Raw genomic sequence first — 21,982 nt, 5'->3', positions numbered from 1 at the left:
GGAAAGATTTGAGAAATACAAGCAGAGGCTTATGGTCTTTGTGTATATTCACTTCCATGAGAGAGGGATGAGGACTGAGGATTTCAGAGAAAAACTGTGTCTGAAAGTCATATGTGACATGAAGACTTAAGAGTTTTAGATCCCTAAGGAAAAGGGAGTGCAGAGGTCAGACATGTAATGTAGAGAAAGATGTGGAGACAAAACCAAGACAAAAGTAGGAGAAAGCAAGAAAGAAAACAGTAGTAACAAGGATTTAAAATTTTGGCCTTTGTGATAGTCTTTGCTGGGTGAGACTTGGTAGAATAATTAATTTTAGGAAGTCTTATTTCATCATTTTAAAGAGATTTTAAATTTTAACATGTGCATTCTTGTACCCAAGCAAGCATCCTACTGCTTTATGGCTTCCCACTAGATTGATAATGAAAGAAACATTGATTAACAATTGCATCTGAAGGCAGGAAAAAGTCATAATTGTTAGGCTTTAGATAGAAAAAAAACTATGATAATGAAATGGAGAAGAATTGTTGTAAGTGGATTTCCTGTTTCAGAAAGTTGCTGGAAAAGTTAAGTTTTGGAAGTACCTTGTTTCCACTTGTTTCACTAAGAGAATTTGCTGTTTGGTTTACATAAAATATTAGGATAACGATATTAAAATGCCAGAAAGAAAAATATTAAATTTAAATGAAAAATTTTGATTGAACTGTGCAATATTTATTCTTTGACTGTTGTTTCCCCAGATTTGTAAAAATCTAAATTAAAAAACCAAACAACCAACCCTTCCATCCAGTTCTGAATGTATGTCAGTCTGTGCACATAATGTGACTGTCATCCATTACGGTGCGTAACACAGTGAACAGCAGTGAAGGATATGAAAAGAAAGACGTTTTTCTCACTGATCATTTAAAAAAAAACTTGCTGTTGACATCTGCAGGTTTGTGGCACAGAGCACGGCAAGCATTTGGCTTTATTCTTGTAGCACGTTCATCAACTGATGGTTAAAGCTGATGGTTCGGTCCTTTTTGTGAAATAAGATGGAACTCAGATTTTATTCATGGGAATGATTTCTACTGCTAGAGCATACTGGTTTGAGTATTAACACAGTGATACTGCTAAATATTGTCAGATGATCTCACTTATTTCCCAGTGCTATGCAGTGGTTATTTAAATATTATTATTTTGGAATCTAGATAGAAGTCATTGGAAAATTTGGAGTCAGTTTTGGTGTCAACATAAACCCTCAAAGAAATCTACTCCTCCCCATGCAGTAATGTACTCTGCTGGACTGCTGAACTCTCTTAATGGATTTCCTTTCATTTTCAGGGAGAAGAAGCCGATGATGATGACATATACAATGTGCTCTCCACATTAAAGAGGTTGACCTCTTTTCACAAGTAGGTGATTTTTTTTTTTCCCCTCAGAAATCTACTATGTTAATTTTATCATTTCAGTGAGTATCAGTGGATGTCTAGTGTTAAGAAATGAGAGAATATACAGCCTGAAATATGAACTAGAGATTGATGAATGATTAGCGGTATTTGTCAGTATAACTGTTTGGATTAAGCTGGGTCCTTGCTTAGTTAATGCCATTACTTTTACAGATTTGATTTGCAAGTGGCGTACCATCCCTTTACTAAATGCTTTTATGCTTATGAGTGTCTTACTAAAAGTCATACTCCCATGCATGACAGACAGTCTCTGGCACCACTGGATGCAGGCCAAATCTGTGCTTTGAGCCTCAGCTTAGGAGAGCCCTGGAGGAAGTTGTTTCTCTCAGTTTCTCAATGCCTTTGAGGTATTCCTCCTCAAAATTATAGAAATAAGTAGTAGTAGTAATAATAATAATGAATAGTTTATGGTGAGTGTCTGGAAGATGCGTTCTCTTCCTGCAGAAATGCCAGGAATAGTTTGTAGTTGAATTGTTGGCAAGGTCTAACTGTGTGGATTGTACAGAAACTCCTTCGCTAAGCATGAACCAGCTCAGGGGAACCAGGCAGCAGCTTTTCAGGGTCCTGCTGCTCTCAATTAGACTTACGGGCACCCTCATAAGTCGTAAAGCAACCTGGAAAATTTCACTTGAACTGTGAATTTTGGAGCATAGTGCAAAGACCTAATCTTCCCCTCCTATCAACTGTAGGAAGTAATTGCTCCAGGTCAGCATGTAAGAAACCTTCATATGCAGGTGGCTGAGCCACAAATCGTTTCTTCCTTATCACAAGATGTGAGGGGACCTTGCTTCTGCCAGCTCTTTTATACAAACTGTTTTTAGGGATTTCATTTCTCTTTTCTTTCTGTGCTTAGTCTTCACTTATCCTGAATTCTGCATTGGATCATTGTATGAAATGGTTCTGAAATATACGCTCTTTGTTTCCATTCAACAAGAGTCCCACAGAGATCGTCAAATCGTTACTAATTTCCGTAGTGCAGCAGGCTGACACATGTGCAAATTAGTTTTTCAGTCTCCCTGGTAACACGCTAGAGCCGCTTCTGCCTTTCCTGAGAGGACTGGTGAAAGCTATAGTTCACATCCAAGAAAGAAGCACAAATCTTAAGGCTTTTCTAAGAGTCTCCCATATGTATTTTTTTCCTTTAGGGTTCCAAATCTCTAGGGAGTTAATTCGGACTATGAAGAAAGCCCTGTAGAATAACACACAAATCAGGGTCAGGGGTATCTACCTTCACCTTCAAAAAATAGGAAAGAGAAAAGACTCAAAGCTTAAGAGCTGAAGAGCAACTGTGTATCATTTCTTAGCTGATTTGTTATTTGTGATTATAGTTCAATGGGAATTTCTAATTAATATCTGCTTGCATATAAAGAAGTAATGAAATCTTTTCATTACTCTACTGAATGTTACGTCTGATGTGATTTCTTTGTGAAGGGAAACAATTATGCCATCCGAGACAGAATTTTTGCCGAACCTTTAGCTATGAGATTAGGATCCTCAATTCAAAACTTGCATTGAGTGTTCTCATCTCAAAGAACGGTGGCTGTTGTCTGATACTGTCGTTGTCTGTCACCAACTGGGAGCCAAAATAAATTAAATCAATGGAAGAAGCTGAAATTGCAGGCTAACAACTGATAGCTTTCAGATCTTCTGAAAGTGCACTGATAAAGTAGTTGCTGAGACTTCAAAAAGAAATAAGTCCCTCTCACTGGAAGAAGAAACTCCACTGTACCTTATCTGTGCTTGTGTTTCCTTGGTAGTTGCTGCTTCTTCATATTTTAGGAAAAAGAAGCCCAGCAAGGTGGAAAAAAACATGGTAGGGGATTATCAGAAAAACCTTCCAGTCCAAAAAGCTTCTATACTGAGATTTCCCAAGCCTAAGCTAATCCTCTTTCTGAGAGGGTTATGGCAACAAAGGGCTCACAGCACACTTATTAATTCATGTCTTTTCATCGAACAAGGATATCCGTATTCCAATACAAATTAAATTCATCATTACAGTGTTTCCTTCCAAGTTTTCAGAATATAATAATAAATTTTCTTGAGGTCTTCTGAATAGAACACCTGGAGTGTATACTTGGGCTTCTCTCTTTGCTGGGGTCTCACGGATATTTATGGCATTTTTTTTTTGTCCTTAAGTACATGGAGACAATTTTTCTATACTGACTCCAGCCCAATTCAACTGAACTTTCACACATCGGTGCTGTAACAGTTTGTATGCTGCAGCAGTTTGTAAGCTGCAAAATATCAGCATTTCTTATTTAATTCCTTCAGTTAATTCAATGCAAGATGCATGGATCTCAAGCATCATCTCCGTTACTGTGGATGTGCCCTTTGATGCTGTCTTGTCTGTAGAACATTGTTTCACATTTAGAGATCAGGATAGTTGGTATCACTGTCCAGTTGTCCTCAGGTATGGTATAGAATTTGATTCCTTCCTGCCTCCACACTGACTTCCTAAGCCTGCAGTGGCTATGGTAACTCTCCAGATATGTGTCATGTTTTTATCAGTATAAGCATGATCAGTCAGGACTCTTCCCAGATAGGTAAATTCATGGTCAGACCAGCAGATCTTCTTTTCCTGTTATAGAACCCCTTTGCTTAACCTTTTTTCCAGTAGTTGACAAGTACATCCTTCAGACTGAGTTACTCAGAAGTTTCAGATATCCAGAAGTAGCAGCAATGATGAGAAATGAAACCTCAGTAGAGACATTAGATTGTATCTAGCATAGCTGTTACAGCAAAGACACAGAAGGGACTAAGGGAAAATTCTGTGTTGTGTGAATTTTCATGCTGGGAGCCTCTATGTCAATCTGAACCTCTGTGGAGAATTGTGTTGTGTCCAAGGTACCTTTATAACTATCGTTTTGATTGCTAAGTAGTTCGAAAGAGACAAAGGTGTACCAGAATATGCCTAAATTTAACATGGAGGCTCTTTAAGGAAGTTTATATTGAAAAGCCCTATGCAACTTGTATACAGTTAGAATTTTTCAGCTTTGGAAGCTGAAAAGCTGTTCTTGAGATCAGCTGTAAGGCCAGGCTCAGAGCAGAGCTAAGCTGCCCCCCCCATCCGGGTGATGGGGCATGCCCTCTGGGGATGGCTGCCTGACATGGAGGGCTCTAAAATGAAAAGGCAGAAATGAGACAGTTTTTCCTTTCGTATTCTCTGTAGGATAATCTATGCTGATATCTGCCTCTGCACACCAAGGAGATTTTACTGCTTTAATTACAGTGCTGTAATTAAGGAGGTACAGCTCTGCCTTGCTAGCAACCATGTGATTTACTGAAGCAGCATCTATGTGCTTAATATCACTGGTCAGAGGCAGTTCTCTGACAGCCTGTAATTTATCTATGAAACGTTTTTTTTTTGTACATTGAAGACCATCTGAAATCTAAGGTGGGAGGAGTATTTTTACATTTTTGTTTCCTTTTTTTTTAAGTTTTCCTATTGTTCTGTTCATGGATCTGAGTTAGAAGTCAAGATGCACCTTGGCTTAATGACACAACCCTAGAGCACGTACTTCACTTGCTCTCAGCACAAGGGCATTAATTGTTACGTTTTTTGTGAAACTTTTATCTGTGAGGTTTTTCAGGGCTAATGTGCTCCAGACTGGGAAGCATTTCATACTAGGGGTTGCGACAGGATCTAGGCATTCTCGGTCTTGAGTTCAACCTCTGTCCGTTTTGGAACCAGAGAATTATTCTTCCTGGCTGAGCAGGGTAGTTAATTATTTAAACAAAGTCAGGCAGCTCCAAAGCAGGGCAGACACAAAGGGGTGGGAAAAGTGAGCATATCTTGGTGATCAAGGTGCTGGGATGAAAGGGAGCCAGATGCAAGAGACTGCTTTATCTAATTTAGACTTGCCAGTTCAGTATGAGTAGCCCTTCTAGGTGAGTATTTTAATCAAGTTTCAGATTATTCTGAGGTGGCTTGCTCTTTTATGAATGTATTATAAGCTGTTTCAAATTATCTCAGTTTAACTCCACTGCAGAAAAATGTCTTAAACCTATATTTTTTTGTGAGAGAATTTTTGTCTTTCAGGCAACCTGGTGTTTTGTAATTTCTTCTGTATTTCTCAGTTCTGTATTAAGCTATATCATGAACTGTTGAGGTCTGTAAGGTTGTAGAATATATGTTGCTAATCTCATTTGTATTCCTCTTGCTGGCAAATCAGGTTGGTACAACTGAAATGTGAAACAATGAATGGGGGGGTGGCAACCACCATTTCTGTCTCATGTACATGTATGTCATGCTGTCTTACTTTAGATATTTCAGGATATTTAATATCTAGTGATAACATATGTTCTTTTTCTCCAAATGATACGGCAGAAAAATATGTAACTTTATTTTGCTTAAAGCCATTTTTCATTCAGTATATATTACTAGACTTCAGCTATAGTTTCTGCTGCAATGCCGGAGAAGTGCCTTCTGGCGTTCTGTCAGTGTTTAGCACCAAAGAGGAAAGATGATTTAGAGGCAATGCTGAGAAGGAGCCTGTAGCTACACTTAAGTAACCTTTAAAGATGTATGGTATGCAGAGAGTTCATCTCCTCCCTGCAAAAATCTCATGTAGTGAAACATTTTTCTTCAGTTATCAGAAAACCGAACTTCTGCTTTTACAATGATGTGAACTAATTGTGCAGCTGCTTTGTCAGCAGGCTGTATTGTCTCAGTTTTGCAAAATACCAAAGCTCGCTGAGCTGCCAGGTCGGACGATATTCTCGCTGTGATGTGGAGTTTTGAGGAACACAACTAATCTCTCTTTATTACCTCTCGTTCTAGTGCGCATGATCTCACTAAATGGGATCTCTTCAGTAACTGCTACAGATTACTAAGAACTGGAATTGAACACGGAGCTATGCCAGAACAGGTACAGTTAGCAACACCTGCGCTGCATCATTTGGGGATTCAAAGTTTTAAAAAGTCTGGTCGTAGAGAAATTCAAAAGATCAGTGCACTAGACCAGTTATGTAGGAAAAACATAGAGTTTTGAATGGAATTTATATTGTAGTGAGGCACTGTCCAAGAGGTGAAAAATCTTGGATTCTGTGGTTCTTTTTGAGGTACTTGCCTCACCTTTCTCATCTGTAAAGTAAGGAATAACTAATGTTCCTGGCTGTGAAAAACAATGCATAAATCATGAGGTTTACACTGAAACCCAACATTCGTAAACCTTGGCTGCAATTAGAATTATCACGAACGATTATTGTGCACTGAAGGTAAGATGGAAGCTTATGAAATCCAGGAGACAAGAACATTTAGCAGGGATGCTGACCCGCCTTTCCAGTGGAATTCTTGGACTTTGTTTTGTCCTGGTTTGGTTTTAGTTTCTCATGGATGAGCACAGGGAGCACTTCACGTTCTCCAAGGATTCCAGTCTAAACTGCAGACTGCTTACTCCAGCATTTCAGCACGTTAAGTTATAATTTGATTTCAGTTAAAAGGCAATTGTTATTTCTCAACTTCATTTAGAAAAAAAAAATTCTCATGAAATTCTGTACAAGTATTTTCTAAAAAGGACCAAATGGAGGACACATTGCTGCACGTCATGTGAAAGTGATGGCTTTAAGCTGTGGGACCTTCCGCTCTCTCTGCAGGGGCTACTTAATACTGGAATTGTGCTACCTGGAGGGAAGGGGCCGGCAGATAAAAACTGTCCCTGCAGCTACCAGCCATCTTCAGTTTCTGGGTTTGACAGGGATATGGCTCCCCAAATACTTCTGTAAGATCTTAGGAAAAAAGTCCTGAAATCTGAACTGTTCTCAGCATTTCTTCCCCTAGTCCACTCGAAGCAGTTCGCTGAAAAAGAATGGTTTGATCTTTAGTGATATCTTTCAAAAAAGTATTTTGTGAAATGATTGGAGCTGTTACAAACATGATTTATTCTGCACAGAACCACAAACTGTTGCAAGCATCTTTAAGCCAAAAAGATTTTGAAATTTTTAGCACCTAATATAGATTTGAAATTTTTAAAAGACACCATGGATGCTTTTATGGGCACCATAAATATGAGCCTAGTCTTCTCCATGAGAAAATTTGTGTATTCTCCCTTTTTCTGGCAATTGGGCTACATGTTCATTTGACAATGGAACAAATTTCCAGACAGTTTTACTAGCAAAGTCAGCTTTAGAGGTATTTAAACAGATGCTTTTGACCTGAGATATGTAGATGTTGCGTTGTATTTCTGTCATGCTGTGACAATCACCTCTTGCTGTATTCTAATGCACAGTTTTCTGTTCTGTTTCCCAGCATTTACACAGTATTTTTTTCACCTGTAGTAGGTTGGTTTCTTATTGCACCCAACTGACTAAGGGAAAACATAATATCCTTGAAAACAAAAAGTACTACCTAAGAGCTACTCCTATTTCTTCTCCCCAAAACACATTATAAATTTTACATACACTTTACAGATACGCTGGGTGTTTCCAATGTGCTGGGATTCTTTGTGTTCCCTCTGTTACAGATAGTTGTTCAGGCACTGCAGTGTTCCCATTACTCTATTCTCTGGCAGCTGGTGAAAATCACTGAAGGCTCCCCTTCCAAAGTAAGTAGGCATTTGATCGTACAGATTTTACTGAAGAAACACAACTTGCCTAAAAAGGCCTTAGACCTGATTCTCTGTAACTCCAACCACTGTACCATCATTTTGTGTCATCATGAAACAGATACAAAACGTTGGTGGTTAGATTTCTTTGCTATTTCAGTATCTATTTAACATCATGCGTGTCTCAATAAGCTATACAAACAGTAGAAGCTTGTCTTTATCAGGTTTTTATACTAGCTGATTTTTGTATTTTTATTGCTGAAGATACTTAATGCACTTTATTGTGAGTGTGCATTTTGCATGAATGGATAAGTAATGTTGACAATGCTTACCTAGTAGTTGTAAGCAATACTGTTGATCTGTACACCACAGATAGCTTAATATTTCTGTGTATTTACCTTGCTTACCTTTTACTTACATATTTTATGTTGCTAAATATAAATGTAAGGCTACTAGCAGTGACGATTACTGATAAAAAGTAAGCGCACGCAAGTGTAATGCAGTAAGGACAATATTACCTGTAACTTGTTTGTTATACTTAGCTTTTCCAGGACTGTTCCTTAGCTCTTTTCTCAATCAGAGGCCAACATCCTGTCTTTTTAGGGCTTTTTCAAAAGTAATACATCAAATTAAAGTGGTAGGAAAACTGAAGTAGTGAGTGTACTTCCCCACCAGCATCAAAAAGAAAAAGATGTTATATTGAAGTACTACTAAAATAAGCATTTTATGGACATAAAAACGATAAAAATACATTGTAAATTCTTTGAGTTGTTTTGAATATTGACATATATTGACTTTTTTAAATAGATATTAGGAAAAAAGAATAATTGGTATTCTTTATTCTGACTTTCGTTCCCACTTTCCCCTCAGCTTCTTTAGCTTCTTTCTCTTTAGCATGCTGGTAGTATGTAATATTACATCTTGACTCTATAACTGAGAAAACTGAACGCATCCCATTTGTTTTAAATGAACTCAGAATCTCATCACAGTAAAGCATCTGAAGTCCTCCTAGCTAGCAGCATTGTTATCCTTAGGGAGAAATTTCACTTTGACAGGAGGAGCTAAGTAACTGAAATAAACTCCGGGACGCCATACATTGCTTCAGCCCTTAAGTCCACAAAACCGACACTCCAAATCTCGTTCTAATGCTTCCCTAGTAAGGAAAACAGGACTGCTGGTTACCTGTGTGGCGAGTGACTTGGGTACGAGGAACCAAGCACTTATAGCAGGTGCACTTAGAGCACCTGGTCAACTGTCCAAGCCTGGACACTGTCTTCAACACCTTTATTTAATTTTTCCCCTTGTGCTCTTGACTATTGGGTCTTGCTAGGCATCTTACCCACTCGTGAAAGGGCCCAACAACTCTGTCCTCCTACTTGCTGGGCCCCTTCAGCAGCAGTGCCCAGTCTTGCCTTGCTTTGGGCGCAAATGTTGGGACACAGAAGGTTCAGTAAGATTCTCATCTCCCTTCACTGCATTTCTCCATTTTTTTGAACTAAATACAGTAAATTGCTGCAGTGTAACATAGTGCAGGGTGATAGCTGTCAGCATTGCTGGAAAAAAGTTTCATATTGTGTCTAAATTATCGCAAAAGAAACATACTTACCATAAAGTACAGCTAGGGACTAACATAAACAGCATTTATCTGCACAGGACCTGGTCAGAAGCTTTGCATTTTGGGGTCAATGTGGACTGTTGTTTGCAGTATTGCCATGATGGTCCAGTTAAACTGAAAGAGAAAAAGACCAGTATTTACTTCAGTGACTGGGTTTTTCTTGCGGACAAGCTTAGTGCAACTGTGTGGCTTTTCCTACTTTTTCAAAATAGGATACATTTGTATGAGACATTGTTTTATGCGGTGAATGCAGAATAGCCTTGATCTTTCATGTATTTCTAATAGCATTCTGATTCCTGTTAGTCATAATGTAGTTCATAGGTATGGAAAGAACTATGACAGCTCTATTGAGAATGACCATTGGAAATACAAGTCAATTCTACTTCTGGAATGCCCAATGAAAATCATAATTACTCTAACGTAGAGAGCTGTTATTAACTTCTTGTTTGGGGTTTAACTCCTCCTCCTACAAAAATAGTGAGTGTTCTGCATGCTTAGTTCAAGAGGAGCACTGCATTAATGCTCTTCAGCTCTTCATACCTGGCCAGCAACCTCAGCTATGCTCACAACAGAAATGGGATAAAGAGAAATCCACAAACCTGATGTGGTTGTAGCATTTCGTTCTGTGTGGGTTTTTTCTATCAAACTTCCCATTATAGTTTGTTCACTGTGAAAATAAATCTGATCTGCATGATATCTGTCATTTAATCCATTAAGAGATCATTTTGCCCGTGGTTGTTTTAGAAGCCATGATTTTGGCTTATAACTTAGCAAACATTAAAGGGGATCACTTCTGAAGTATGATGTATGGGAAGAGAAAGGCATTAACACAAGCATCTGAAAATGGAAAATAGTGTATTTCATGGGCATTTTTTAAGTATTCAGGCTTTTACAAGAACACTTCTGACAACAGTACTTTAATAAGTAGGTCCATCCAGCTTTGTCGTGTTACATTGCTGTAGCTGTAATGATCTAAGGACAGGGGGAGGTGATGGTTTGTAGGCTGAAGTGGAATCTTTAGTCGACCAATGGATATAGCTGTAAAAATTAGAGAGGCTTTGGACACACAAGCCTTTCAGGTTTGAAATAAAAGCAGAAGATTACAAAGCAAAATACAAGCTGAGAACAATTGCTTGGTTTCTGTTTAGATACAGATGAGGTAAACTGTCTCTGAAAGAGAAGGCAAAGGTACCTGCAGGGAAGTGGGAGCAGGGGAAGGCAAGGTGGTAAGACAGTTACTAGAAGTAGGAGCTGGATAGAGGGCAAGAGAAGGAAAAGGCTAATTGGGGAGAGAGGAATTTATAATATGTCATAAACCTAATCTTGAGTCCTTGGTTTTTTGTATCCTTTAGATTTATGAATTTTTGTTCCCAGGCTTGTGTTTAGATGTTTATTTAGATTTCCCTTGGGCATCCAGGCTGGGTGATCAGAGATGAGGGGATTGATTTGTAAGAAATGTTCATCTGCTGCCAGCTGGGTCATTTATGTGAGTTCATGCTGGCAAATAGTAGCTGCTGTGTTTCACCTAGGTAGTTACCATGTAGCCTTCAATGCACAGGATAAAATATATTAACATTTTGGAGTTGTAAGTACAGGATTCAAGGGTGTTAATGTTTCTGTGGGAGGAAGTATTTAGTTTGGTAGTAGTGGGCATGTATTGGCAAAGTTTACATTTCTTAGTCAGGTATGCTCTGGATCCATTAGGTGTACATTTTATTGCAGGGAGTTTGTGGGTGGGATGGGTGGTTCTGGTAAGATTTCTTTCAAAGTGAGTTCTTCGAGTAGAGTTCAAAATTGCTTAATAATTTTGTGTATTGGTTCTAGGGGAGAGTCAGACGTGACAACCAGGGGTGTACAGTTGGGAACAGAATCTTTTCAGAATGAAATTATTCTTTATCTGCTGTTCAGATGGCTCTTCCAAAAATACAGCCTCTCTCCTAAGAGAATTGCCCTTGTTTGGAAACTGTCCTGGGCATTATGCCCAAGCCCAGGGCACATTTATTGCTTTCTGAGGGATAATTTATATTACTGCTCTTGGGTATGTTTTGGATTATGGCTGACTACATGAGGCTAGGTGTGTTCATCTATAGGCTTTATATGTGTGGCAGGGAAAAACTGCTTGACTTCTGTGGTTTAAATCAAATTTGGATCAAGTCAGCTCATTAATTTATTAACACCACATAATTAACCTGCAATCAGTGCAACACAGTGCCACTAGGCCTAGGCAGTGGTTGCAATGTTGGGGTGTCTGACTTGGTTGGAGTGCTGCTCCGTTCCACCCTGAGGTTCCTCTCCATGATCACAGGTTTTCACACTGCTTTTATACTTCTTTACAAGGTGACTCCTCCTTTTCTCAAAGGTTTCTTGGTAATCTCACGGTTACTGTTTAATCTGGTCATTTTAAGCGAATTGATTGTTAACTTTCCTCTTAGCATTATCAGGTTTTAGGCAAACACCCCCTCAGAACAGGTAGTTTTGGGTGTTCTGTTCACAGGCACTGTTGCACTCATGTTCTCATCGTATCAGCTGTTTATCCAGGCTGTGACCAAGAGGGTGCTCTGCAGATTCCCCCACACTGTGTAATATCGTTTGTAGATTACAATTTTGATCATAGAGCTTAAGGAAGTGATAATCAGCATAAAAATGTTTCAAAGACATTTTAATAGAAGGGTGATAATTACTGATTATTTGAATTGGTAACAAAGTCCAAATTCTCTGCCCCAACACAAAGATTCCACCAGTTAACTTAAATACAGCATAAGGTTGGGGCAGAGTAATTTTAAAACTCTTTTTCAAGGTAGCCTGTGAAAAAAGGGACGTACTGTGGAGGCCTCTTGGTGTCTTAAAATCTGGAAGGAAAAACTGATTACTAAAAGGAAGGTTGCAGCAGGTAAGAATGAAATGTGCAAGCCTTGAAATATCCGTAGTCTAATACTCTAACCTTTGGTCTTCCTCTTGTACGTGTTCAGAGGAGGCTGAGGCCATGACTGGGTGGGCTGTCGGTAAGCAGAGTAGTGCTCTGTGGTAAACAGCACAGTACTGGGAGGGAATGGTTTATACTGTGTAGTTTGTGGGAACAGTCTAGGGTAGCCCAGAGAAAAACTGTTCTTTATGTGAAAAGGGGTTTGGGGATGGTTTCAAAGGAAGCTGGTGATTTCTCAGCAAGAGTTCTCTTGTCTGTAGGCCTTGGGGAGCAAGTACAGTCTTGACGTAAGAGACTTGGGGATTAGATTATACAGTTGTTTCCATCTAGATTTCTTCATGTGTTCAATAAACCAGGTGTCTGGAACCATTGTACTATGCACTGTACACGTATGTAATGAAAAAGAAATATTGGCAGAAGAATAGAGCCCAAAATCTTAGAAGAGTAAAAAAAAAAAGCATGAATAGAGCAAATACTCAGAGGCAAGACAAAGGCAAACCAGTTCTGAATGAGCAGCAGCCAGAGTAGCAAATGCATCGCTGTTACAAAGTGATTAGTAGGCAGAGGAGTTTAGTAGAGGGGATTTAAAGAGTGATTTAAAGAACAACGTAGTGACTTGGTGACTTTTCGTATTTATCTGGGCCCAATGAAAGAAAGCACAAAATGCGGAAGGGAAGAAAAGAGTCACAAGGTGCAAAAGGTTGGATCATGTTCCACAGTCGAGTTGAAAGCTAATGGCTCTTGAACATTGTAAAGTTTATCGAGGAGTTGGAGTTGCAAGGAGAAGGAAGTTAATACCACAAGTAAGTAGTTTAGAGGAAAGGCGGTGGGCAAATAGGCAGAAAAGCTTTGGGGTTGGTAGATGAACCTAGCAAAAGCACAGCATTTCTAAATGGCGTCAATGGAAAAAACAAGCTTCAATTTAAAGCTAGAAAACAACTGAAGAATTTTAGATAGGAGTCTTGTGAACACAGTTGTTTGGTTACAGGTGGTGGCAAAGCCAATACAAGTCCTTGCTCTTAGCAGCTCATTCTTGTTCCTGCCGCGGACTGGTTAAATTAGAAGATACTACACTGTGCAGTTCAAGAAAGGGTTATTTTTATACTGGGTCACTTTAGTGATCCAGCTCACAGGGTGACCCCATGGTTTCCCCCTAGCAACCAAGAGGACGGTAAAATTTTTTCATACCAGTTTTTCTGCTGAAGCCAGCATATCAGGTAATCACACCTCAAGAGCCTTGGCTGTGTGCCTGAGAATGGTAAAAAAACTTGAAAATTTAATTCATTTTTTTTATTCCCATTTTCTCTTTTGAAAAAAATTACTACTCTGTAGTAGTCTGGGGATTTCTCCAAATTTAGAAAAGTTCCAGATGGCTCTGGTGCACTGTTCAGTCGGGCTTTCTTTTGCTGTCTGTAGCTTTTCAAAAATGAATCTCTGTCATGCTATCAAGAGAGAGGATGAAAAATAATACATACTTATGAGTTACTCATTCTTTGACAGAAAGAAAAATGAGAGACATACTCATTCACTTTTTAACCTTTATATAGGATTTTTCATAGGTTTTCGTTTCTGTGTTGAATTCATTGCCATCTAAATGGAAGATAATTGTGATAGAAAGTAGGAAGCTATTAAAGTGATTTGTAATCCCAGTGTTTAAAGGTGTAAACCAGATGATTTTGTAACAGTGAACTGATAAGCCTGGCATCGGTCTGAGGTAAAATCTTGGACTGGTTGGTAGACAACACAGTCAATACAAGGCTGAAGGGCAGAACAAACATGGCCGAGAGATCAGACTGGAACGAACAAATAAATTTGTTCTTGAGAAGACTGCATTTTTGACTGATAAGGAAACCAGTTGCAATACCAGTTTCTGTAAGACATTAGTACCACGTTGCATTTCAGGTGAATATGTGAATGTAATGTAATTCATATTCAGTAGCTCATGTAATTCATATTCAATAGCTCAAAGCTGATTAATGTATTAGAAAAAAGTTGCAAGTCACACAATGGGATAGCTTCTGATGTGTTCCAGGAGAGATCCGTTCTCTGCTGAAAACTGGTAATTTTTACCAGTCATCAGGGAAAGTAAAGTGAAGGCATTTAAAATGTGGATGATACAGATCAATTGATAAAGAAAACACAATTAAAAAAAAACAAAGAGGCATTTTAATGCTGCCAAATGGAAGGCTTATATCTGGGAACAAGAAGGAACAAGTTGTGACTTAGAATAGAGCAGCGCCGTCTTACAGATCAAGTAATGACAGGGTAATGCAGTGGCACAAGAGATACTTGACTGTATCATCAGACAAAAATTCATTAGGAATAGGAAGGTGAGGTAGCTCGTAGACCTTCAGTGTCCGTATCAGAAAATCACACTCACTATATGGAAAACTATAAGAGGTTCAGAGATTTAGGAACACTTGGGGTGCTTTGGCACACTTGCAGAGCTGCCTTCTGTTGTGAACCGGGACAGGAAGAACATACGGACCACAAAAAGGCTTTGCAGTAAACAAAGAATAACAAGATCTTAGGATAGGAAGCAATAAGAAAAGCTAAAACTAGAAATGAGACACATGGACTGAACAGCCAGCATAATTAGAGTTTTTAGCAAGGAAAATGTTGCATGTACCCTGTGTAGGTTCTTTAGGTTTAGCTTGGACGTTGTTCTGTAGGGCACACTGTCTTCCATTCGAAAGCTGATAGAAGTATCGTGGAGGAAAGTCTGCAGGAGCAGTAGGCCAGCAGTCTCAATGTGAATCAGTGGCTGTTGTGATCCCTTCTTTACGTGAAAACTGGGAAGAGAAAGGTCTTTCCAGCAGTGGTGAGAAATGGTGTCGTCCGTGGGGCCCTGGCAGAGCTGCTGGTGGCACGGGAGGAGATCCAAGTGCTGGGAGGCGCGTGGGGCAGCAGGCAGGAGCGTGCGTTCCTATCACCTGAGCAACGCAGAGTAGTGGAACCTATGAATCGATGCTGACAAAGCTAGTCCTTCTCACAAAACCTGAAGCTAAGTCAAAGTCCTAGTGATGTCTGGTTCTTGTTTTCTTCTTGCTGTGTGGTTTATCCCTATGGTAAAACAGAGTAACTATTTCAGTATGTGCCAAGAAGCATGTATGTTTGCAGTATGTTTCTTGGCTATGATAGAGGCTTTTCACATAGGAGGGTTCTTTCTCTTCTGTCTTTCATTTGCTGTTTCCATTTGGCTAATTGCTATATTCTTATGATTATGCTCTAATATCTTATCCTGCCACTTCTGGTACGCACGTTTAAAATACACATCAGTTGTCTCTAGATCAAGGTGATCAAGAAGAGTCATTCATCTTTTGCACCCACAAATCCTTTTGTCGCCAGATCAACAGACCTCCCTCCTTCCATAACTCATCAGATTTCTGTGATTTGACTTCACGTTTCACGGGTCTGTGGGCAGTTAGGGTAATGTTTTTGTTGACGTTGAGACATTCATTGGTATTTTACTTTTTTGTTCATGTTGATTTATCTGAGTACAGAATTCTTTATAAACCACCAGGTAGGCTGACCTTGATGTATTAAATTTTTTGTTCTGAAACATTTATAATTTACGTTCAATATAAACTACAGACAATTTAACTCAGGAATGTATTGTTTTATTATTATCATTTATTAGATGGAAACTTTCACTTATTCATCTGAAAATCAATGACTTGTTTTACTCTATGCTCTATGAATAGCATATTTTTTCATGGCCTTTTTTTGTTTGGCTAGTTTATAGGATCAAATGTATGAAATTATCGCCATCTTTTTATTTTGTTTGGTTTTTTTTTTTCCTAGTAACCTTTTATTAATATTTATATATTATCCCTTTTTAATGTCTATTCTAGGAGGACTTGTTGGTATTGAGGAAAACTGTGAAATCCTTTCTGGCTGTCTGCCAGCAGTGTCTATCAAATGTCAACACTCCAGTCAAAGAACAGGTAAAGGAAATGTCTGTCACATGCTTTTAGAAAAGTGTGAACATTAGACTGTAGTAAAACTCAAGACAACACTGTATCAGACTTTAGAGTAAAATCATCTGTGCCTTCTGTCTAAAAAAAACTGGACAAACTCCGTAAGAGCAGCTGTATTAAAAGCACCTTCAAAGCACAGCTAATGTCAAATTAATTTTTGATATAACAATAAGGATTACCTGGATGCTTAGGCTCAGGTTCAGCTGTCTCAACTTTAGGCATCTCAGTCACCTAAAATAAAAGCCTAATCCTTTAGACACTTACTGTATTAATAGATGGAAACAGGCACTTTTAGAGGGTGCTTGAGACCTCATATGGGCTTGAATCTTTGTGTGTTTCTGGATTTTTTTCCCCTGTTGTTGACTAACAGGGAGCCTGGAGTGACTGCTTTCCTGCCAAAGGCAAATGCCTGAAGCCTCGATGGTATTTCATTATTTTGTTACCCTAATAATTCAGTTAAATGTAGTGGTTAATACTAATTATTGTATCTCTTTCCCATTGTGGCTAATGGGAGAAAATTGAGGCTCCTAGCAATACAGGTCATACTACTGCATATTTTCTGGCAGAAAAAAAGAAGTTAATCAATTTTACAAAAATACCCTGAGTAACACTAAGAATGTAGTGACCTCTCACACTATGCAAAAATCGTCACTTCACAAATAGTTATGTCTCCTTGAGAAATGAGAGTAAAGTATCTATTTAAACAGTGTCTTCATTATAGAAATATAAAGATCTGGAGAGCTTTTTTAGATTCTCATCGATAAAACCATTATAGCTTAGGTTGCTGTGCTTCCCTGTTTGGTAGGCTGACTGAAAACTTAAGCGCTTGCACCTCTCTGCATGTGTACGTGTACGCACACATATGCCAAAAGTATGTATGTGAAATACGATTGCATAATAAGGTATCAGATTTTTTTATGGTTCAGTGTAGTTACCCAGTTCTCTGGTTTAGATTTTTGGAAAGCCACGCATACATGGAGTGAGAAACCTCTGCTGTATGTATTTGAAATTGAAATAAAAGAAATGAAATCGAAGGGCTTGTTGAAATAATTCACACTTTCTGAAAAAAACAATGGCTAGTTTGTTTGCTGAGGTTTTATGAATATATTCTGATTTATATCAAGTCTATTGACATCTTTTAGTTGTCTACAAATTGCATTTCTACCTCCCAAGATTTTGCAAAGACTGAAACTAACTGGCTTGTTTAAAAGATAATGCTTCTTAAAAGACAGTTTTATTTTTTTGGAAGATAGCTCTGCTTGGCATTTACACTGTGTTCTGCAAGTTGATAAATATGAATATTAAAGGCTCAGAGATGTCACCAGTTTATATATTTTTAAAAGACTCTGGAGCATCATTGTCTTCCAGCAGATTTAACTTTAATAATTGTTTTTTAATATTCTGAGTAGTTACTCTTGGCATATTTTATTAATATTATATAATGTGAGCATATCATCTAGCTTCATGAAAATACCAACCATTCTAGCTTAAGCTAGCACTAATGTCTTTTCTGCATCAACAAATGGTAAATGATCTTTCCCATCACTGCAGTGGTTTTGTTCTTGATATATATTAACATGTTCTTATTCTCTTATTTTAGTGGCCACCATTTTTTTTTCTATTGGTAATTTAAACTTTTCTTAGAAGCTCCTTTGCAGTTCACAATTCTGGGGAAGCTTTCAAGCCTCAGCTAGACAAAGCCACGACCAACCAGACCTAAAGACAGCAAGTGTCCCAATCGGAGTAGGTGGGACTAGAGCTCCAGAGGTCCCTTCCAACTAGCACTTCTGTGATCTTTTTCATTTTCTTCCTTAAAAAGTGTATTTCTGCAAGTGCAGGACTGCTTCATAATCCTCCTGATTTACTGGATTTTTTTTGAGAACTCTGGGTAAATTATATTATCTCCCTACCATATTTGATTCTCGATCTAGATGTTCTTTCCAGATAAGATCAATGTACGTATCAAAGGAAGGAAAAACGTATTAAGTATTTATAGAAACAGGACTCAAACATTTCAAATTTTCCTAGACTATTTGAGTGAAATAAATCCCCTGTGACTGGACGTCTCTACAATATACAGACATCTGTATCAGAGTCCACTGCTGTCTTTGCATTGGCCGGAAATAAGCACTTTCAGTGCATTCTTCATACACTCTTTTTTAGAGGTCTACATTAGGATGAGCTTAAATTCTGTTCGAGTATCAAAGGAGTTTAGAGAAGGTGAGATCATCACTGAAATGAATCACAACTTTTTGGATCCGGTGGAGAAGAATCCCAAATAGTGGCATCTGTTTCCAAAGTCTAAGTAGAACATAGTTTACAATGATTTGCATTTTGTTCTTGCCTGAGTATAGCTCATTCAGATTTTATAACATATTCCAAGAAATAAGTGAACTGCTACGACGTTCAGTGTTCACAAAGATTTCATTCTGGAAGTTTGTAAAGCAGATTGCTCTCACTCACTACTTTTCCTTAGGCTCAGTTCAAAACTGTGTTTAAACACACATTTCACTGTCTTTCTGTTCAGCTGTTTGTAGAGGGGGAATATAGGACTGAATTCAAGCCTACACTGGATTTCATGACTCTGTCAGAGCTGTTCTGCCATCTCTCTTTCGTTGAAAATGCCTCTGGCCTACCACCTACCTGGGAATCGTGATTGACACTGCCCTGAGTGAGACTCCTGCAGGCTTCTGAGGGAAGAGACGGCACGTCCAGCATAGATCTTCTAGGAGTCTTTTTACACGTTCATACTTTGAACCTTCCTCTCTTTCACAGTTTTCAGATCCTGAGGTTAAAGATAGAGAAACTAAGAGGATTAAAAAGTACTTTCTGAAAGGTGCTCAGGTGTTGACTGTAATGCAGATGAATGCAGCTGGCTCTGACACCCTGACATAAGCCGTGGGGGAAAATAGTGTTATTCTCGTGCATGAGAGTGTACAGATAAGCCCTTGAAAGAAATAAAGTTAGTAAGAGCTGCTTTCTTTCTCTGTTCTCAGGTAATGAGGGTGTGACAGTAACAAGCATAAATCATTGAAAATCCTGCCCTGGTCAGCTTTTATCTAGATTTGAAAGCTGTGCAGAGTTAGTTGATGCTTTTTGCAGAGAATTGTTGATTAAATTCTGCAAGAATTTCTTTGCTTACAGCTGCTGCTCTGTATTTTCAGGATCTGACAGTGACTCAGCTTGGATTTTCCCCTCATAATGTTGTTCCTTTTTTTTGCTTGTTTATCAAAAGAGGTGTTTTTTCTTTACTACAAATTTGGCTACAGTCTTTGGATCAGAGGGAGATCTAGAGTTCTTTTCATAGAGCAGAAATAGAAGTTTAATATGGCTCATCCTGGACATGGGAGAGGTAGTAAACACAGTTCTTTGCAAAGGAATCAAAGGTGTAACATTTTTAAGTTAGAGGAAACCCTTACAAACACACACAGCACACGAACAACAACTGAATACAGTTAAAGAGGGACATTTAATAATAGCAAGGGATACCTGGAAATTAGATAAAAGGTATTTTATTTTTTACTTATTTGACTTACGTTCCTTACTGCATTCATTCTTTTTTTGCCTTTCAGGCTTTCATGCTGCTCTGTGATCTCTTGATGATTTTTAGTCATCAGCTGATGACTGGAGGTCGAGAAGGTCTTCAGCCTTTGGTGTTTAATCCAGATTCAGGCCTTCAGTCAGAACTTCTCAGTTTTGTGATGGACCATGTCTTTATTGACCAAGATGATGAAAACCAGAGCATGGGTATGTTTAGCTTTCATGTTTTCTACTTAGCTTGTTTTCATAACAGACACAGAAGAAAGGAGGAAATAGAATTTTCAGATCAGTTTGCTCAACTGTTTTCAGAGTTATTCCTTCTTTATTTTTGGGAGATGTGAATATGAAATAGTCAATATTCAGTGCTACTTGTGTTAAGAATAAGTACTTCCAAAGTTCACTTTGTAAAAAAAGATGTTTTGAGAAGACATGGGACTGGCCTAAAACATCCTGCTATAAATCTGGGCAAAATTACTCTTCCTTTACTGATTTTTTTGGTTTGTTTTTTAAATATTTATTTCCAAAACAGTACAGTCTTGGTTCAGCAACAGACTTCATTTAATATGGCTTCAAGGGAAGAAATACAATGAAACAGTACACAGAAGAGAAATCCTTTAGAGTCACTAAATAGAGTTATAGGATCCTGAAGGCAAAACTTACCAGCTAAGCTCTAGGCAAAGAAGGCCGTAAGAAACTCTGATGTTACTAAATAAACACCTCTTCTGCTCCTCCCCCAAAAGAATCAAATCAAGCTCAGGACATCACTGATTTGGTTGGAGCCTAGGAAAGTACTTGGGAAAGTATCGTGTATGCTTGCTTGCTTCCTTGCTCTTTCCTAGGCATCTGTGCATGGCCATGCTTTGAGAGGTCGGAGTTGGAGGTGACTCCATCTCTACCTCCTCACAAGGATGACTTGAGATTTTTGGCTTGCAGTCACAGAGAGGCAGATTTGTCATTTAGGTCTGGTTTTAAATTACTTGGTGCTGCTAGTGTGTGTTATAAATGCCTAAATGCAAGTACAGAGGTATCCAATTTCTGAATCCTAAATAGCTTTGGACAAGAGGTGGAGTCCCAGATAGTCAAGCTATGTGAAAGAGCTGCTAAGTGCATATGGTAGTGCTCTTTTTGGCACGTTTTCTGAATTTCCGCTGTACTCGGTTACTTGTACATTAGCATGACGCATAGGTGCTATTTTAGATCTTTTAAGACAGCAATATATAGAACTAAGGTCTCGGAGAATGTGTTCTTGCTCTAGAGGTGCTTTCAGTTTTCTAGCTCCCTTGCTCCTCAGTAGCTAACATCTTTGTTGAGTATCTCTTTAAGGATTCCTGGGAAAAATACCTTTTGAAACACACCTTCACCAGAAATCTGTGTGCAGTTAATCATACTTCGTGAGTTCAATGTTCAGAATAATACATCAAGGATAGATTTTAGGAGGACTAATTTTTTTTTTGCCCTTTAGCAAAATTGCTGTTCTTTAACATCCTGTGATTGGACTGGGAAGACAGCAAAAAGATGAATGAAGGTCTTTGTATGTAATCTCCATTCCCTAATGCTGCTCTGACTCCATGAAGTCAGTCTGACCATTTATAACTTTTGGTATTCAGAACACATCAGTAATGATAAAAAGAAATTAAAAAAGGGGGGAGGGTTGGCAGGGAGTGTGCTAGTGGGCTTCAGTTCTGTGGGTTAAATCATCTCAGGATTAAAACGTGCATGCATAGTCACAGTCAGCTCCACTGCTGGTAAGAGATTTCCTGTGGTCAAATACGTGACTCAAGTACTGTGGCTCTGTGGAGACTCTAGGAAAAGTGCAGCAAGAGGCTCTCAGTGACACTGTCCTTCCTCCTCCCACCACAGCTCTGTACTTCTTCAAGGTTGGAAGATTCCCTCCAAGAAGCAGCTCTTCTAAATACCACAGAATATTTACTTTCATC

At 38.6% G+C, this 21,982-nt stretch overlaps 1 protein-coding gene across 1 annotated transcript in view; it reads left to right on the top strand.

Moving 5' to 3' along the window:
- STAG1 (stromal antigen 1) overlaps positions 1 to 21,982 on the top strand; it is a gene marked incomplete at its 5' end in the record, with an annotated part of 79,913 nt that overhangs the window by 37,355 nt on the left and 20,576 nt on the right. Inside the window, 5 exons of the mRNA XM_009700420.1 lie at positions 1,321 to 1,391; positions 6,226 to 6,313; positions 7,907 to 7,987; positions 16,380 to 16,472; positions 20,078 to 20,252. Coding sequence (XP_009698722.1) covers positions 1,321 to 1,391; positions 6,226 to 6,313; positions 7,907 to 7,987; positions 16,380 to 16,472; positions 20,078 to 20,252 — 508 coding nt within the window. The remainder of the gene's footprint in view (positions 1 to 1,320; positions 1,392 to 6,225; positions 6,314 to 7,906; positions 7,988 to 16,379; positions 16,473 to 20,077; positions 20,253 to 21,982) is intronic.

Source organism: Cariama cristata, unplaced genomic scaffold (genome assembly GCF_000690535.1).
Source record: "Cariama cristata isolate BGI_N322 unplaced genomic scaffold, ASM69053v1 scaffold3250, whole genome shotgun sequence".
NCBI lineage: Eukaryota > Metazoa > Chordata > Aves > Cariamiformes > Cariamidae > Cariama > Cariama cristata.
Note: the sequence above shows the minus strand (reverse complement) of the source record. Positions and strands in the feature narration are given on the sequence as shown.